The 20,513-nt window shown below is 37.0% G+C and overlaps 1 protein-coding gene across 5 annotated transcripts in view; it reads left to right on the top strand.

Annotated features, from left to right (window-relative positions):
- The window catches only part of LOC127630248 (glycerophosphodiester phosphodiesterase domain-containing protein 5-like), a 73,673-nt gene that overhangs the window by 24,506 nt on the left and 28,654 nt on the right, over window positions 1-20,513 (top strand). For all 5 annotated transcript variants that reach the window (XR_007968841.1, XR_007968840.1, XM_052107732.1 and 2 more), the window contains exons 2-6: window positions 3,564-3,738; window positions 15,160-15,263; window positions 18,145-18,238; window positions 19,556-19,615; window positions 20,075-20,173. Coding sequence is in view for 3 of the 5 variants with exons in the window: in XM_052107732.1 (XP_051963692.1) it covers window positions 3,622-3,738; window positions 15,160-15,263; window positions 18,145-18,238; window positions 19,556-19,615; window positions 20,075-20,173 (474 nt within the window). In the remaining 2 variants the exon portion in view is untranslated. The remainder of the gene's footprint in view (window positions 1-3,563; window positions 3,739-15,159; window positions 15,264-18,144; window positions 18,239-19,555; window positions 19,616-20,074; window positions 20,174-20,513) is intronic.

Genomic DNA, 20,513 nt, shown 5'->3' with positions numbered 1-20,513 from the left:
ATGAACAAGAGACCCATTTGAAGCACATTTTGGTTACATAAGTAGTCATTTAGCCATACATTGCAAAACCTTGATTTCTGTCTCCCTTGTAAAAGTCCTTGATTAGCATTTAGATTCACTCAGCAGAGAGGGTGCATGGAAATATGATGTGCCATGCTTTTGAATATAGTGGATCTCAAGAGTGCAAGCCTGGTGATTAGATTGTACGTTGTTGTTGTTTGTTTTTTCACTTTCTGCCAAGATTGTCATTTGCCGGAACGGAATATTGTTTTGTTTTAAATTTTATATTCCAAACTGTTATTATTTATTCTTAAAGGGATAGGTCACCCAAAAGTGAAAATTCTGTGATCAACTCACCCTCATGTTGTTCCAAACAAATTTGACTTTCTTTATATAAAGCACAGAAGGAGATGAATATTCCCCTCTGTCTTTTCAATACCATGGCCGTTGATAGTGATTATATTAAAAATATAATGCAAGTAGTCTATGCGATACATAATCATATTCCAAGTCGTCTGAAGGCATACAATGGGTTTTGGTTAGAAAAACCCGAAATGTTAGTCATTTTTAAGGAATAAATCCTGACATATATAGGACATTCATGAGCACATGAGAGAAGCTTGTTCACAGTGGATCATGTTTTTAGCACTAAAAACAATTCAAGTACTTGCATGAATGTGTGCCATTGTGAACAAGCTTCTCTCATAGCACTCATGAATGTGAAATAGATTGAAGATTTTTTACTGAAAAATGACTTCCATTTTGGGTTGTTTGGTTTTGTTGGATCAGTTTGTTAACCTTGTTGATGTTTCTTGGAGCAGTGTGAAAATGACAGGTATGCTTCTCTGCGTTGTCAAGGGGCTGTTCACACGAACATATTTTTGCATACAGTTTTTTTGCAATACATGCGCTCTCGATCTCTTTGAACGCTGTGCCATGTGTCGCACAAGTTAAAAAGAACTTAAGACACATGCGTTCTGTTCCTTGCCCATTTGCTGGGGCAGTGCGAAACCAACCTTTAGCTCACACTTACCCGTTTTTGCTTGAAAACTATTTCCTGAAAATGTTCCAAAGTATGCGACACTAGTAACCATTTTTGTTAGAGGAAAACCAGGGATTAATAAAAAGGTTCAAAAAACAAAAACTAACAAAATTATCTGGAGAAGTTAACCAAAAATGGGAACAACGTTCCTTTCAATTGTTCCGGAGTGAATTTTTTTTTTTTAAATGTTGGTAGCCGGTTAGTAATTTTGTTTCCGATCATTTTTTTTTTCAAGAAACCACAGGCCAAAGTATTTGTGTAATTATACCACTTCCTTTTTCCCAAAAAATGGGGCTTCACTCTTTTTAGTAGAACATAGGAAAACATATTTTCTTCCTTGACATGCTGAAGACCATTTTGGCAAATTAATATAATTTGTACGTATACATATATTATTAATTCAGATAGAAGAAAAAAATTGTGGGAAAATTCTCAGCTGTTTCCAAGTCTTCTCTGAATTATTGTTAGGTATTATTCATTAATACAAATTTGATGCTGCCGGGGTTTGACTGAGAAGCAGATCGAACCGAAATGAAAAACATTTAGTTTTTAGTCCCTGAGGAAAACACTGTTCCAGTGTGGATAAGAGGCAATTGTAGCAAAATTGATGCATTTTCAGCAGTAAACAGATTAGTGTGGGCAAATGTGGCCTTTGACACTACAATTCTTTGCAATTTTTTTTACAAAAATTCCATAATTGCTAACAGTGAAATCAATTCTGTGACTATACACTGAGCTAGGATTTAGGTAAATGAAAAAGCTGTCTCATTGAATGACTGTTTTGGCTGATCCCAGTCACCCTGGCATCCCAGATAAGAGTCCCAGAGGCTTACCTCTCTTACAGTGACTGATAAGCAGTGGAAAATCTGAGCTAAAGCTGCAGAAATGTGATTTTATTCTCTTGACTAATTCTGTGACCATTACTACGTGCCTGAATCTGGTGCCTGGCACACATGAATGAAAGATTGGTTTAGGGTTCAGGACTGTTCCACAGGCTGGCAGATTTCAGGGGCTAGTGGGATCTATAGACGGTATAAAACATTACCACCATTGATTGCATGTGGTAGCAAAGTGTAAAGTGTACCATAAAACACATTTGAATCAAATTAGCAGTTAGCACTATGAATGTGCAAAGCAATGTATATTTTAAATCAACTAGTTGGTGGGTTGCCTGAATGACTAGTTTACCAATCAGTTTTAATGAAGCCCTGAATAATTAGGCTGGTTTTAGGGTTTGCTTCACCCCTGTCAGATGCGTTTTAGAGGCTTTCACAGGATGCATCTTGTATTCAAAACAGCTGAGTGGAGCACAATGGAATGAAAATTAACATGGGTGTTGTGAGATGTTTTTAATTATTTTTAACTTGACACACCATCTTAAAAAGATGACGCTCATGGCACAAGATGACTTGAGTTGCAACAGCCAAGGACTCCTGTCTGCATGTGTATGAATATAGTGATGCCTTAAAGGGTATTTATTTAAAGATGAAAGTTTACTGAGAGGGTTTTACCATTTATATAAACATATAAAGCATAGCACACTGGTTGCATGGCAATTAAATCACAAAAAAATTCTGAGAATTTTTAAAACAAAAATAATAAACTAGTCTAGCTCACTAATTGATTAGTCGATTGTTGGTACTCATACAGGAACACGAGTTTGAGTCCAGTTTGTGTCATTGTCTGATTTAGTTCTCCACATAATTTTGTCTCTAAAATTGTACATTCTGCATAAAGTTGAAATTTTCTCAACTTGTCTTGTCTTGTCGCTCTCCACCACGACAGCTTGTGTCACCAGAAGTCACTGTGCTCACATTGAAAATGAATGGGATGGTGTCGCGCAATGTCGCTGGTGGTGTGAATGGGGCTTTATGAAATCTCTCTGCTCTCACTCAGAAAGTAAAAAGCCATATAGCTCTGCACGTGTTCATCCATTATGACGTGTCCATTGTAACGAGTTCAGCATGATATCGGGTCGATGTGTCTTTGACTAGTGCAGTTTCACATAGGGACAGACACTGGCTCATGTGGTGTGAGTTTATCACAAAGATTGGCAAAAAAAACATCCATTGTCATAAGGGCAAACATGCATTTTTTTTTATATAAAAATACTGCAGAATACGGTTTCCTATTATTAATAGAAATATTTATAGCCGTTAATCACGCACCTATTTAATGGGGGTGCGGTCTTGTAAATGTTGTCAGAGGGGGGCTTAGTGTACATATCAATAAAAATGCAAAAAAATTAACAGCCTTGTTAGCTCTGCCACATTAGCATTAAACCGCTTAAAGACATGAAATTGAATACTGTGATTTGGGTTTTGAAATTCTGAAACTACAGTATTTAAGAGATCCGGAACAGCTTTACACAGAAACAGTGTTGGAAATGAACCCACCGTTCCACCCATCCCCTCATATGGGTTTATGTGTGTCCCCGCTTTTTTAGCTAGCTTCACTTGCTAATGGTAATCTGCTGTATGTTTATTCGGTGCTCTCTGTGTGTGCTACTGTCTATCTGCAGGGTCCTTGGCTGTCAGTGGGATGATAGTGAGGTGGAGTGGTGTCTGGATTGAAGGAGCATGGTGAAGCACCAACCCTTACAGGTCTATGAGAGACAGCTGTGTTTATCATGTCTGACAGGGATCTATGGATGCCGCTGGAAACGCTACCAGCGGTCACATGATGACACCACCAAGGTGAGTTACCCCGTCACCAAGCCATATGGCGGACATGTTCAAATGTATTGATTAAATTCAAACCTTAAAGTATCACACAAAGTTATTTTACTTAAAGGGTTAATTAACCCAGAGATCTAAATTCTGTCCTCATTTTCTCACTCTCATGCTGTTACAAATCCATATGACCAAATCCTCTTTTCCATGGAACACGTAAGGGCCTTACAGCTTTTTAAACATAATTAAAACTCATTGTGTGGAAAAAAGATGCAATGAAAGCAAATGGTGACTGAGACTGTCAGTCCCTGATATACTAGCTAGCATCTCTTGTGTTCTACGTAAGAATGAAAGTCTGTAGGTCAGTAAATTGTCAAAATATTTTTTTTGCATGAACTATCCCTTTAAGTGTTTTTGTCATTACATTCTGTGTTTGAAGGTACCAGGACATTGTGACAATAACAGATTACCACATGTGTACAGACAGGGTGTTTGACAGCAGTGGAGGTGTTCATAACATTTACATAACAAACTTCAAATATCTAGGCTGTTTTAAAAGGGTAATAGGTTAACTAGGATTGGACATTTTTCAGGTCACATGATGAGACATTTTCCAAGAAAACAAGTATTTTCGGGAAGATCAAAGTTCAGATTATTCAAGGCTCATGGAGAATTAAGGGGTCAGGGCAGAGCTCACTTAATGTTGTCTTGTGTTCACTAGCTACCATATCAACCAGACCACTGTAACACATCTATTATCCCATAGTTACTGTGTATATGATCTATTGTCTTTGTTTTGTGCATAGATATGATGTAGTCTCAATATGAGAGCCAAAGCTGATTATCAAACTTAAGTCTATGTCATCAAGAGGTCAGTTTTAGAGTGGACAATTTCACCTTAAAAAACAGAATGTCTGGGCCAAGCATTTAAAAAGCCAGAACAATCTCAAGTGAGTGTATTCTGAACTGACATTTGCATACATGTCAATTGACTAGACTAGTAAACCTTATTCAGAAACAAAACATAAGAGTTTTGACCCATCATTTGATCTGGACAAGTGTCATATTTTCATTTTAGGGGGCACGTTTTTCTACCCATTTTAAAAATAAACTCTTTCTCTTTTATGTCAAATATGTTGATATAATCAATTCATTAAAACAAATTCTTAAGAATTTTTATCCTCTTACAACATCAACTCATATTTTATGCCGCAGTATGGGTGCATTTGGAAGTGATCCTCCATATGCCCTATCTCATTCGAAGACTTTACTTTCCACTGTAAGAGCTTCGGAGGGCTGAAAGGTATGAGGCTCAAAAATAAGTTATTTGTAATACACTTTTCTGTTTGAAAAGAACTTACAGCTTGGCTTCCACAATGGCTCTCCCTTCTAAGTGCCCTGCAAAAGCATCATTTAGGACGTTTGAAATGCAGTGCACACATTGAACTATAATACAATATTACAAAATATGAGATGACAAATAAAAAACAAAAGGTGTCATTACAAGGGAATTTGTCTGGGGGATTTTTGTCATGATTGGTGGCATTTTTGGCCCCCACCCCCCCTTTTTACATTTCTTACCCTGAACTGGACCGTACCCCAATAGACATTGAAGGGGACCACATCCCCTCCCAATATATTGATTAGTTGTTGACTAAAAGGATATGGGGTTTTCAATGTTTGATTTGTAAACTACTTATTTGGTCCCCCCAATCCTGAACATTTGGTTAGATAATAATACTTATTTTATCATATTAGATCATGCTCTAGAATTGATTAAAAGCTACTAGACAATAATTCTTAGGGTAAAACATCTAATGAGTAATCATTATGTTTTTGTTTGGGCTTCTTTTGATACATTTGCTCATGTCTGCTTCTTTAATAAAGTAACTAACGATCAGTCTAATGTATAAAAGCACTTTTTTTCTCTAAGATACGGTTTCCATGCAGTTAATTAAAGGACATGGGGAACTGTGACATTATTTATGTGTGTTGAAAGCACAGCCTCCAGATAGCCAACAAATGGTATTATCCTCATCAGGGACATTTATCAATAGAAGACTTTTCTCGAATCATGGCAGGTCTATATAACTTTCATGTTAGCTGAATATGTAACTGTGGTGTGATATTTCTCAAGGAAATATATGGTCTTTGAATCTGTATTATTTGCTATTGTAAGGGAAAAATATGTACAGGTTTTATTTATTTTTTCCACACTCTCAATATTAGCTCAATATTGTGGTTCGGTAAATCTGTTGCAAAACTCGAGAGCTTGTGGATTTTCATTTGAGTACTTGCACAATAAATATTTGTACTTGTAAATTGAAATTTACACTCACAGTCCCGATGTGAAAAATGAAAATGTAAGTTTCAATTAAAAATCTGAAGTTGAATGCTGCAATCTGCACTCACAGACAATCCAAAACCTGTGTTTTGAATTCAGAGTTGCAGACAAATAGTCACAAATGTGTCAAATGACATTCATATAAATAAAATTACAGACACAACCATGTATTTACTTTCGCAGTACAACCACAAATCATCATTAACAACCTCTCAGATCTGCCACTGCAACTTCAAATCTTCCTGCCTTGCCTTTTGCAACAATTTTTGCAAAAAATCTGTAGCAAACTCACTTGTGACTTGTAAATCAAGATGTGAGAGAGCAGACCACTGGTGCTGGGTGGGGGCGGAGCCAATGAAGTCATGATTAATCACAAGAGCTGGAACGACTTTTGCTGAACCAATAAAAACAGATCATCTTAGAATGCGACGACGTCACGCAACGTCACTGGTGCTGTTGTTTTTGTAAGCAAAACAAGCCTAGTGTTACAAATACATTTATTTGGACACTTTCTGGTTTTCTAAGGTTTGTGGATACATGTTCATAGTTAATGTGAAAAATCATTGCAAAAATGGCTAAATATGTGAAGTTGGTACAAAGAAAATGTTTTTTTTTATTCCATTTTGTTTGATATTTTCTTATCTAATGCGAAGGCATTCATACATCCAAATTATTTAAGTGTCTAAATGCTTTTTAAAGCCACACTAAATTGAAGAAAAAGAGATCTGTTTGTTATGCAAGTTGTTTTAATTGTGTTAATCAAAAACTCCCTTGAGGCATGTTCATTAAATGGTTTGTTTTCCTTTATAGAGGTTGTTGCCTTAAGGAGCAGTACTGTTTTCATGTTACTGTTTACCTTTTGTAAAGGTAAACAGTAACCCACAGTTATAAAAGGGAAGTTGGAGAAAATTGTCTTGTTGGAGAAACATGCTGTAAGACGAGACCGGAGTGAAAGGTGAAGACTTCTGAAAATTGGTAACACAGATTTTGACCATTGTCATGTAGCTGAGAGGAACAGTAGAGATGGTTGTTAGATAAACCAAGATAAAGTGTCTTATAAATAGAATTGCATGTCGATAACAGAAGTAGAACCATTTCATGATATACGAGAAGGTACATAATTGTCAAAAAATCTGTAAATCACACTTGAAAAGTAATTTAATTTTCTAGTGTTTAAGTATTTACATCAGTTATTTATTATATTGTTGTGTCAAACAAACAATATTTTTACATTTTAATATAAAGCACTTTTAGTTACCATGAAGTGTTAACTCAAGCCCCCCCATCTCTGGAGGGGAGACGCTGCCCTTCCGGCCATTCTGCCAGCCGGTGATCCACTCCGCCTCCTGTGAACCTAGGGGAGAGACGATGGGAGGCATGGGGAGAGGGAAAGCGCGAACTGAGACCCCAAAAGAGAGGGAGAGCGAGAGAGAAAGAAAGAACTTGCTCGCCGGATGCGCTTTCGCCCCGGTCCTCAACTGCTCTTCCGCCTTCTGGTTATACCAGCTCACTCCTCCCCTTCTTCAGAGGACGGCAGCAGTTACTCCGGCTCTTGGCAGCTGCCAGCGACCCCTCCGTACCCAGGCAGACAGCCACAGCTGCTCCCCTGGCGGGTGGCAGCGGCAAGGACTCTGTGACAGTGCATCACCCCCCCCAGGTTTCAGCACCACTGTAATAGTTCAAGGATGGGCAAAGAGGAGGCGGGAACTGGCTGAACGGTCAATGTAAAATGTAATGATAAAAATGAACTTGACATAAAACATAAGGACACAGACACACATGCAGTGCGGCCGCGTGCATCTCTGTCTCACTCTAACTGGTGCCTCCGGCTCCCCTTTATCTCACTCTCCCACTGATCAGTTGATCGGCACTGGCCGTACCCCGGCCACCCCCTCCTCATCACAATCACATATCTACAATCCCTGTCCATTCAGATCAATGCCTAATACAATAAAATGAGCTAAAAAGGAGCAGATATAGATTTCCATTTGAATTCCACAAAGGGAAACTAAGCCATTGCCCCGGTTTCCTTTTGTGCTTTGGCTTTCAGCTGCTTATAGTGTGCTGTCAGCGATTTCGGCTCACTCTTCCGCAGCAGGATGCCTGACCCTGAGCCAGTTCAGCTGTCAGAGAGAGACCGAGCAAGAGAGAGTCCCAGGCCAATGAACTCCAAGCATCACAGTTAGTATCAGTCTACAATGAATACAGTTAATGTAATTTTCCTTTGTCCCATTCTGCCCAAGTTGATGGTTTTAGAGTCAAGGTTTTGCCCTCATGTGACATTTACACTCTGATCTATTTGTACCGGCTGTTATACTGTAGGCCAGTGATGATGCAATGAACATCTAAATTTCATGATTCCAGACTCTGGACTCCAGTCTGTGGTATGAGGGGAGCAGGCAGTTTATACATATTCTGGATGGACGCATTCTTTTCACACAGAATACAAGGGGATTAAGGAAACTGTTAACTTGTTTTTTTGTCTTTGTGCCTGGTTAGCACATGTGTGTGTGCGTGTTAGAAAAAATACAGTATGTGTGACTGCCTCCAGTTTAATCTGTTTAGGCCACTGTGTGCTCCACTGAAAAAAGATCCCTCCTCAGTAATAATTGAGAGTTTTTCCATTTAGGCATCCCTTTACCGCCAACACAAAGAGCCTGTGAATAGGAGTGCACTCTTCTCCCATGGGCCCCTGGTTTGTAAAAGCCAATACAACTCCTAGCACAATACCACCCCAGTGGTTGACATGAAATGCAACAACTGAGATCAGTTTAATTAGAATTAATGTGATAAATACATCTTGGAATATGCAGTAAAGATGATACTTTAAGGTAAAGTATCCGAATTGCGTACATTACATAATTAGCATGAGTTTTGTCTCTCTCCAACCGCACAACACCCTTAATGTCTGCCATTTTTTCATAACCTGAGAGAGGTTGACAGACAAGAATAACCCACAGTTATAAGCAGTGGTCGATTTGTAAAAACAAATTAAAGGGGGATGGTGTTGTCAAAAGTGACATAAGGTTGTCCAAGGTGTTAAAAATAAGAAATATTTGAAAATCTAGTTAAGAACACGTGTCATGTTCTCATAAATGTAATATTTGTGTCCAATTTGGTTTCATTTCTAAAGAACCTCTTTAGCATTTTTTACAAAAAATATTAAAAACTTTCAAATTGTCATGTGGTGTAACCAAGTAAAAAGTATAATAATACTTTATTTGCACCTTGAATACATGAGAGTATAAACTTTGTCATTAATTTCCAAAAGGTTTTCAAACAAAATCTTCAAGGTAATTTTTTTAAATAAAAATACTATGAATTTTTGACTAAAAAAGATCAAGTTTTCAAGGGTTGCACCACATGACTTGAGCAAAATGTGCCTTTTCAGAAAAATATTAAAATAAATATCAGATGTTTTTTAAAGCTTTGTGCGCAGTCTTGAGGGCCTAAAAGTGTCCACTCTGTTTTGTGGTTTTTATGGTCAACATAAATAACAAAATGGCTTCCTACATGTTGGTTTCTCCACAACTTTGATTTGGTGGATAAAAGCATTTTTAAATATGAATTATATTTTAAAACACAATAGTTTCTCTGCTTTTTTTTATTTTAATTTTTTAATAAATAATAATGAGTTTATTCTGCAGTAGTCAAGCCAACATTATTATTATTATTAATTATTATTATTATTTTCATGAATTTCAGCTTTTAATGAGAATGTGTCTCTGGACACCATATGACATTTTTCACTTTTAAGCCCCAGAAAAAAAAATCAGTATGACTTGAAAATATGCTCCTCTTAAAAGAGAAAAACCATTCAAGTAAATGGTTTGTGTGAATGTGTATTACATTTCTTTATGTATTTTTAATGTAAAAGACCCGGACTTTAAAAAAAATAGCATTACCTTCAGAGGCATAAGTTTAATGTGAACACTAGGTAGGATAAATCAAACTCCGACATACCTGCTTGACAATGTTTTCAGAAAACCCTAACGTGATGCAAAGTGACAGATGGTGGCTCCAGCCTACAGCGGATACTACATAGGCACTGACTGTGCAAGAGGCCACCCAGCCAATCAGTGTTATCCCTCAGGGTGAATACATGGGCGACAGACAATGTCCATTGAAGTGGAACTCTTAAAATCATGCCATATGTAATACATACATGAATATGTCTGTAATTACTTTCCATTCCCTAGATGTTGTCTTTGGAAAAAGTAATGTGGATGCAGATATAGGAGTATCCAGTTAGTTTTCACCTCTACACACTCTTGTCAGTGTTGTCACTCTGTTCGAGGGCTCATGTTTTTACATGAGTAGTCAGCATTTAAACTGCTTTGATGAATATGTCTACGGGGGAATTCTAGTGCCGGCATGTTTCCTAAAAGGTGACCTAATGCATCTTCTTGTGAGATTTAAAGGGATGGTTCACCCAAATATTACTATTCTGTCATCATTTACTCACCCTCATGTAAAAGAGAAGCAATGAAAGTGAAAGGTGACCGAGTCTTTGTCAAAGTTCCATGTTGAAAAATCTTCTATTTTGTATTTTTTTCATATGGTGAAAGGTAGCATGTCTTTGTCCCAGCAACACAATAAACAGCGATTGGAAACATTCTGAATAGAAACAAAGAGCGTGTATTTTCATTTTCATATGAAGATTAGTGATCGACCAATATATCGGCGAGGCAAATAAATCGGCCGATATTTAGAATTTTTTAATTATCTGCATTGGGCGATTTTAAATTTTTCATGTAAATGAGCAATCGCAGTTCATTTTGTGGACGTGCTATCGTGTTACTACAATATTCTAATGTTTTGCATTTAAACTGTCCACATATCAGATCATAATGTTAAAGTGTGCGTTATTTCTTTCTCCCTATCCCCAACAGTTTCCTGTAACTTAACTTTCTGTGTAATGATTCATAGGCAAATATCATACTTCTGTCATATACCGTCTGCAAATATGCGAAAATCTAGTTTAAACAGATGTAATTCACAAACCTCACAAAAATCCAGCATCTTCCAGCCAAGCACTCCTATGATATCTTCCTCTGAAGCTCGTATTCTATCGGTCTCGATCAAAACTCAGTTTCCGAACTCGTGATTTCACAAGAGCTCATGAGACCAACTTCAAAGTAAAAATGCTTCACGTGCACTACGAGTAAATGTCTGAGCACTGTATGTACAATTAGTTTGACAATTGCGATTGCACCCGTGGTTGCTGTACTAATTGTGTGCAGTTATTTCCTTCCTAACGTATTAACAGTTTGTTAATGTCCAAATAAATTGCTAAAATTGGATGACTAAACAGAAATCAGAAGAAAATAATTTAAAACACAATTATTTTTTTTTTCAAGTTAAACTTTAGAGTAAATATAGTGCTAAATAAGAGTTTATTCATTTTTAAACTTGTGCTAATCTCTCTCTACCTCTCCCCTTCTATCTCTCTCACTGCGGGGCAGCTGGCCTCCCTGTGCACTTTGCCCTTTGGCTCTGTGTATGGGATATTTAGCAGTCAGTGGGATTTTGAACTCTAGTTTTTGCCTCAAGGGAACAGATGTGCTGGCAAACACTTTATTGTATGAATAAATTATATGATGTCAGATCAAAATCAAGCCACTCTATGGAAATTTGTCTTAATAAAGCAGCTTTCTCCTTTGTGGACACTGTTTTGGGCCTTTGATTCAGCTTGTAGAATGCCATTTTTGTTGACTCAGGAAATACTAAAGAAACTTTTGGCATAATTGCCATAATTGTAGCCAGTGGTTTGCAGATCCTAGTGAGAGATATTGTTGTATGCCCAATATTTCAGCATTAGATAGGCCTCTTTAACTTAATGAAGATCATTTAAACCAGCCACTTTAACATATCGCCCCACCTTAACTAATTAGCCAGAGTCCACACTGCATTTACTTTCATTATAGCATTTATACAAATGTGGCATGGAACGCTTTGTAGGGATTTTTGATGTGAAATATCACATTTATTTGAACTTGAATTTCATAAGAGTTTTGAAGGCAAGAGTTCTTCAGGTGTTTCTGTGCCTACAAAGACACCGAAATAACTTTTGTAGTTGTAAAATAAACAGACACTGTCTGTACACGGTCTGACTCTGTTTCATAGAATATAAATTCTACTTTCTCCTCTGGAAGCGTTCAAATCCCAGACCGCAAGTATTTAACTTCTGCGCATAAAGGCCTGTTTATACTTCTACGTCAAACCTACACCGTATCATTTGCATTTAGAGTTCTGTGTTGGTTTTTCTGCATTGTTCTGCAAGTTCATAGCCAAAATGCTAGTCTATTGAGAGAAAAGGCCTTAATTTCTGAAATAATATATTTATACATTTCATATATTATTTTACATTTCATAAATGCACAAAAGCAATGTCATCTGTTCATTCAAAAGTATTAAGATTTGCATTATAGGAGGGGCCCAGAGTAATATCTAGGGACCAGAATATCATAAAGCCTTTGAGGTGGGCTCTTTTAAACTTGGACATGACAGCAACCCAGAACACCCTTGTAGCCACATTGCAATGCCCTAGCAACCACCATCAACAACCAAGCATTGTGGCTGCGATTTTGGCTCCGGCAAGCACCTCTCATATTTCCTTCAGAAAATGTCAAATTTATGTGATTTAGTCCATTACATTACTGTACATTACTGTTGTTCTCATCCTGGTGACATTTTAACACTTGATGGAAAAATCATTTGGAAACACAATAGCACATTTGAAAACTGACCTATTTTATGGTGTGCTATTGATTTTATACATTCAGACAGACTGTGCTACTGATGGGTGATCTCCGGTTTAGGAGCATTTTTGTTGTGTATGATTTTTCTGCTTAGAATTACTCCTAATCCTCTTTATCTGTCTCTATTTACTTGTTTTTGGATGATGGGCTTTAGGAATTAATACATACTTTCTAACTGCTTTTCATGTGCCAAAAGAATCATTTCAATTCTGAACAAATCTGAGTTCATTGCCCTGCCCCCCTCATGACAAACTATGTTTTAATTCCCTGTGTTAAAAAATGTAGAAGATTGTGACAGTGTGAATTATTTGTGCCCAAACAAAGTTTTAGTGAAGTAACTACTGTCATTTGTCATGTGTCTTTATTTCTCAATAATATCAATGTGAATCTCCATTTGCAACACATTTTACTTCTGTAATGTGACTTATGTTTTCGAGTCAAACAGGTTAGAGAAAAAAAATGCTGAACGGGAATTGATTTGATCCATTGGGAATTGATTGGATTCTGAAAAGTGGACATTCCATACCAGAATTTCATCATGAAGCATTTACACATGTTATCATTAATCTGGGTGTAAATAATGGGGGGGAGGGGTGTTGGTCTTGATGTGTTTTACGGGTGAATAGCGCCCCCACCCCGCTTTGAATATACGCCCTTGGCAGAGATGAATCCTTCACAATGAGATTAATAACATGCATTAATATAGTAAATGGGGTCTATTTGCATTTCATGTAGACTTTAAAGATCCTTAAAAAATCAGTCAATTTCAGTATGTAATCAAATGGAAGGCTTATGGAATTTGTACATTTTAGAAATCATAAATGTTAAATATCCTACACTGTACTAGATTTATAAGGCATCACACAGTGCTGAGGTTTGTTGTTTGATTTCTAAAGTTTGATTGTTTAATTATGTAATTTGTCTACATTCTGCCTCTTGGAAAGCTCATGCTCATACAAGTAATGTGCAGCAATTACAGGAACTTCATTTGCCTGATAATCAGCCTGGCTGTCATATATTGACAATGAATCTCAGTAATGGATTAAAGAGGAGAACCATTAAGAAACATTATGATAATTAAAGAATTCTGAGAACATTTGTGACCCCATTCAACCATTAATTTGTTCAGATGTAAATAATGCATTAATGTTTTCATGGTTTTTAATTGCACAATAGCCATTTCATTAATTTACCAACACACGGTCTGTAATTTTATTGTGTGTGCTTCTAAATAGACTGGAAAAAATAGTAAGTTCTCTTTTAGCCAAACAAATGGTGATATTCTTAAGTGCGGGTATTTTTCATGGTTCATTGGTTATTACTAAGAGATTGGCTGTGCTAGGGGAAGTGCCAGTGATGATGAAAAATAATCTCTCTTTCCAAGAGTATATTCTTCATTGCTGCATTATCTAGGTTAATGCTAGTATAGACCCAATGCACAATTATTGTCCACTAGGAATGGTTTCAGCTGTAGAACAAATACCAGTATGCGTGTGCCCCTACTTAAGTCCCTGGGAAATCCCACAGTATTCTGTGCATATATCAGAGAGGTGATTAAAAATTACAGTGAGTCACATTCAAATCTATTCAATGCAAAGCAATATTGACAGTGTGGCCCTGTTGACACCTGATGCTAACGTTCTGATTGGACCTCTGATCATGCAACGGCAGAGCTGTAACTCCTGTGACAGAGGGTTCTATGATTATCTATATGTGCTGCACATATGCTGCACTTCATAGTCATTGTGTTTTATAATGTTGTGACACCTGGCAGGGTGTTATGTATTAACAGTATGCACAGATGGATTGCCCTTATCGAACGCCGACTTCTGTGCCCTGCCAAGAACAGAACTAATGTTTCTCTAATGAAACTCTTCTGATTGGTCTCCCTTTTAAAGTAGCTTATATTACATTTCTCAATTTTTTTTAAACCATGTTGACAGTATTTTGAAGAATTGTTCATCATTTAACTAGGTGAACTGGACTGGTGGTGGTGTAGTGGGTTAAAGCACATAACTGTTAATCAGAAGGTCACTGGTTCGATCCCCACAGCCACCACCATTGTGTCCTTGAGCAAGGCACTTAACTCCAGGTTGCTCCGGGGTGATTGTCCCTTTAATAAGTGCACTGTAAGTCGCTTTGGATAAAAGCATCTGCCAAATGCGTAAATGTAAATGTAACTACCAAGATTATCTTTTGGCACAGTGTGTCACTGTGTTGATGCCAACCCTATTTAATAATACTAATGTTGATAGACATAAAATGTGGAACCAGATTTATTTGACCTGCCTTTTACCATTTTAATTTGTGTATTGTATTTGTTTGTTTTTTCTGTTCCAGTGGGAGTGTTTGTGGTCATTCATTCTCTTCTGCACTTTTTCCTTGCTACTGGTGTGGTTTTACTTCTGGTTGGAGGCCCACAATGACTACAGCGAGTTTAACTGGTGAGTAAGCTTTATAATATTGTACATTTTCATCTCTGAAACTCTGCAGAGATGTGTCAAAGAACATCATAATCTTTCCCGAAACAAATGTAGGAAAATGCTATGCTTAATGTAATCCAGAATTCATGCAGAGATCACTGGTAAAAAAGCAGATTGCACATAACTTTACTTGATAAGGGCTGGGCTGTTGTTTTGGCTATGTGTGGAATGGAAATAATAGCCTACTGCATACTTTGCAGTATATAATGTATTCTGCCTACTGTTTCTATTATGCAACGATAAATATTTTAGAGATCAGTATGTAACAATTTTGTCACAAAGCCTCATCAAGTTGTAACTTTAATTCAGCAAGTGGTGTCCACTCCAGTTATTATCTAAAAAATAATAATTATGGATATTCAGTATTTGTTATCCAATAGTTTTTGGCAGTCTGATCAAAGAATGAATCAAGAAAAATATGTAAAAAACCAAGACTGATATTAATTTATGTGAATTTGTCACTAGAAATGAAAAGATTTGCACATTTTGTGTTTAGTAGGTTATCTGGGTATGTCATGTGTACAGCAAATATGTTTACTTCTGTAATGGTAAGAGTAGTCTAGCAGTATGCTGTGGAATGCCAGAGAGTATTTAGCAGAGAAGAGCCACTTCTATTAAAACATATGGGAGAAATTGGAATGCCCAAACAGTCAATGGATGTAGAAAGGATGTCCCACCTTACAAGGCAGTCAACTCGAGAACGCACATGAGCATTAGCTATACAAGCCGAGAAAATAGCTTTTTTTTCTTTTTCATAATCTGTGGTAAAAGAACCACTATTTATGATTTCAATGTTGACAGATTTTACTGCTGATTTGAAATATGTCCTTTGATCATAATCTTGACCAACCATTTTGGAGATTTCGGTCTTTCCCCATTCAAGTAGATAGGAGCTGCTCTTGTATGCCGCTTGTTTACATAGAAAAATAGCTGCCAGAGAGTATTCCAAAGATAGCTGCTGAGTGGACTGACTTGCTTGAAAGGCTGCCTTCCACTTAATTTGTATATCATTCCCTCGCTAGCCTCCGTCTCATGGACTCAGATGTACGTCATTGCTTGCGTTGTACGAATGCCCACTACTGGTGGAATCTGTGCAATGGGTTTAACTGGAGCACCCTAAGCCCTTGATCACTTTGACCACATTGAAATGTGATGTCAATTTGAGGAATTATTTAGTGATTTTTCTAAACAAGAATACAGGGTTTTTGGAGATTGATGCAGTCACAAATTCAGGTAAAGTTTAGTTATAATTGAAAAGTCTGATTTTTAAATCTGGTCTTTTAAGAAAAATAAATACATTTGTATTGACATTAATTGTTATAAAGGATTAATCAAGTTTTACAAAAACGAAAATGGTAACATTACAATGAACACAATCTATGGCTGTGTAACAAACAGTTTAAGGTAACTACAAGTATAATGCTGTTAAATCTCAATAGAACTTTTCTAAACTGCTTTATTGTATGATGGCAGTAAAGTTAGGTCAATTGAATTGTTTGGGGGTGGGGTAGTAAGCGCAATCTGTGCCGTGAAGTCACAATCGAGTTGCATTGTGGGATACAGAGCTGCCTCAAGCATACATCTGAGTAGGCTTGCTTCCTCTGTCATAATTGAGGGGTTGAGGGTCTGTCAACAGAAACTTCCCCGAATATATATATATATACTGCAGAAATAGTAAAAATAGTATGCTGTTTCACACATTCAATTATTATAAGAACCCAGAGATATTCTGTCCATTCCGCCTCATTCTATCCAGATCTTTTGCTGTTTTTTTTTTTTTTTTGTAGATGCTATCTGCATAATTCTGCATAACATTCACATCACATAAGAAACATTAATTGCATCATACTTGCATTTATTGAAAATATAGCTATTAAATTATGGATATTTTACAGTACCCATTCTTAGAGAATCTTCCAGGAGGCACATACTTCCTCAAGACTTTGAAAACAACAGTGACAGTGAAAAACTGAAAAGACATAGTTTGCTTTGTCCCTCAATGTCATTCTCCTGTTATATCATTCTTTCATCTCTTGTTTGCTTTTCCTTTTCAATGTCACCTCTGTTATGTGGCCTCCACCCCCACCCCTACCCCACTGCACAGTCTCATGGGTACTATGTGAGTCCTTGATGTTACTGTAGAGGACAAGAGGGATGATTCACAGCGACTGTCAGCTAATACTCTGTGGGACTGTGCCCATATGATCAATGATAATGCAGGAGATCCATCTAGCCGGTAGCTCATTGATATGGAGTTTAGGCCAATCAATGCCCAAGGAGTAAATTGGGCTGAGCTAGGATCAGCCCCCCTTTGTGCTCCTCTGTTATGTTTGGAAAAGCATACTACCACAATACTCTTACAAATACTACAGTATATAGTATGTATGCTTTGCACAGAATATAATGTACATATTGTACATAATGTTAAGATTTTTACACAAAATTCAGTACATAGTATAGTAGTAATCTATTCTGAACATAACCATAGTGTTTAGATGCTAAGAAAGACAATAAGGAAACTGTGCCCCATGATCGGATATGTTTTATCTCCTTTTGTTTCAAAGATGCCCAATAGGCATCGGATGCTTTATTGCAAAACAGATGCATCTGTCTTCCTCCCCTTTTGGCAAAATTATAGTTATATAATCCCCAGTTCTCATGAAAGTGAGCTGGAAAATTGTGGATCCTGTCAAATGTACCCTCTGTTTTTCAGTAGCTCAGGTTATTTTGTTAGACTTAAATGCAGTCTGACCATTATGGAGGCTATCAGACATAAGACACCAAGGAATTGAAATGCTGAATAATCAGTTTCTAACGTTTTGCCGATATTGTGCTCTCACAGGTTTTTATATAACCGCTCAGGGGAGTGGAGCGATGGTACCATTCCCATATTTGCCACCACAGCTGCAGGCTTCACCTACATTGCATTTTTAATGGTGAGTTGTCATTACCCTGTAGCATTGATACTGTTCTGCTTTGCACTCCAAAACCTCTCCAAAACCATCAACGCTGTTACTATCTCTCTTAGACATGTGTGTACATGCCGACTAGTTGACCATTCAACATTATTGTAAAGTTTCCTGCTGAAACAACCTGCTAAATCCAGCTCAAGCTATCTTACTTGGTTGCCCAGCATGTTCATGTGGCTGGGTTTAGATGGACTTTGGGCTACTTTTTAGTAGTGCTGGGTATTGATTCAGATTTCCAGATTCAATTCTGATTCACAAGATTTCGATATAGATTCATATGGGTACATTTCTTTTACAATGTCCATTTTGCTTGTATATCAATAAATATCTCTCATTTAATGCTCTTTAATATATAGGTACATTCTAGGCAACCTTTCTAGGTACAATTCGAAAATACGAATTTAATGAAAAATGGTCAGATTCCGGAAATTTCATCAATTAATGTTGCATATATATTTTTGTTAAATTTTATCGTTTACTTGCATAATTTGTACTTTTTACAAGTATTTACATTGATATGTAGAGCACGTGCTTAATTGGTACTGTCTCTTTAAGATACCGATGTCAGCCAGTTAGCAAATGTCACGAGAGAATATGTGTGTGGTTTCTTTAGTGCATATGTTTGTGAATAGAATTTAGTGTTTCTTTTTTGTTGTTTTTAAATCAACAACTGACTGTAAAAACAGAAAGTGTATTAAGAGACATTATTCAGTGACGTATGAATCCGTGGATCTTGTCTTTGGAAACAAAGTTAAACCAAACTTTTACTCTCAACATGCAGTGAAAGGACCTCTGTGCTAATAACTTCTCTCCTCTGTACTACTCAATCACTGGTGAGTGAAATCTAAACATTTATTAGCCAGAGGCTAATCATAGACATTTTTAGTTGCATAGCATATGATTTGGTTGCTCATGTGAATTATTTACTTGCATTATGGAGGGTTGCCACATATAGTGTAAGATCGATCTTGGGATTTAAGAATTGAGATTGTTCAAACAAAGATCACAATGCCATCGGAAAATCGCTATTTTTACCCAGCCCTACTTTTTAGCTGGTCAGGCTGGGAGACCAGCTAGACAATCTTGGCCAGGTTGGATCGCCAGCTTAGACCAGTGTAAAACAGCCAAGATAAGCCAACCATCTTTTTATTTTTATTTTTTAGCAGGGTTAGCTCCATACCACGATTTATCACTTTATCTAAGCAATTGCTGTCACCCATTCTGCATTTCACTTCAATTTGACTTAAATTCAGTGATATTTGTCCTTGTTTTAATTTGTTGCAGATTTTAGCCCTGTGCCATGTCGCTGTTGGACAGCAGTTAAACCTACACTGGCTCCACAAGGTACACTTCAACCTCTAAACTGATTTTTTCCCAGAAAAGAAAAAGAAAGTCTTGTCCATTTGTGCAAGACAAACCAAACTAACCTTGACACAGTGTCACAAACACCTTGTTATACCCTGAGGGAGTGTGACCACATTGGCAGAGTGAAGTAGTGTTTCCTGTTCATTTATGAACAAAAATGGAGCATAGGTTAGATTGCATAACATAAATGATTGACTTTTAAAGGGATAGTTTACCTCAAAATAAAATTTCAGTCATCCTTTACATACATTCTTTCTTGTTTTTTTTGTTTTTTGGTACACAGAGATGCCTTTGTATGACATCAGTGAGCAGAATTATAGATATTTTTTTTTATTATTTCTCCCATTATGCTCCGAAAAAGAAAGTCATATGGGTTTAGAAGAACACTAGGCTGAGTAAATAATGTCTGAATTTTTCCTTCTGTTTTTGCCTTACTAGATTGGTGTGACATTTGCTTTGCTCACTACAATAATTGCCGTGATATCTGTCACTCAGATGTGGGGAGAGGAATGGGATGTAGTGTGGATTTCTTTGCAGGTACGTTCATTTTGATCGGAGAACTAACGTTTCCATTTTATTAGTAGTAATTTTGGTGTTGTTGGAAACTGGCATTTGGAAATCCATCACAAATTCTACAGTGTGGCCAGCTCTCTAGTCAGATTTGACTGGCACTCTTGACTCTTTGGCTATGTTCAGACTGTAGACAAATCAGATTTTTTCTCAAATCAGATCTTTTCAGGCAGACTTTCCGCATCATTAATTGCAAGTGATCAAATTAGATTTGCGCATTCAGACATAACCAACCAATCTGCATGGGTTACTTTGGTAATGATGTAGGCGTACCCACGTGATGATTATTTTCAAAACAAATGCAGGA

This window comes from Xyrauchen texanus, chromosome 36 (genome assembly GCF_025860055.1).
Source record: "Xyrauchen texanus isolate HMW12.3.18 chromosome 36, RBS_HiC_50CHRs, whole genome shotgun sequence".
Classification (NCBI taxonomy): Eukaryota; Metazoa; Chordata; class Actinopteri; order Cypriniformes; family Catostomidae; genus Xyrauchen; species Xyrauchen texanus.
The sequence above is the reverse complement of the archived record's forward strand: the minus strand, read 5'-3'. Positions and strand labels throughout refer to the sequence as shown.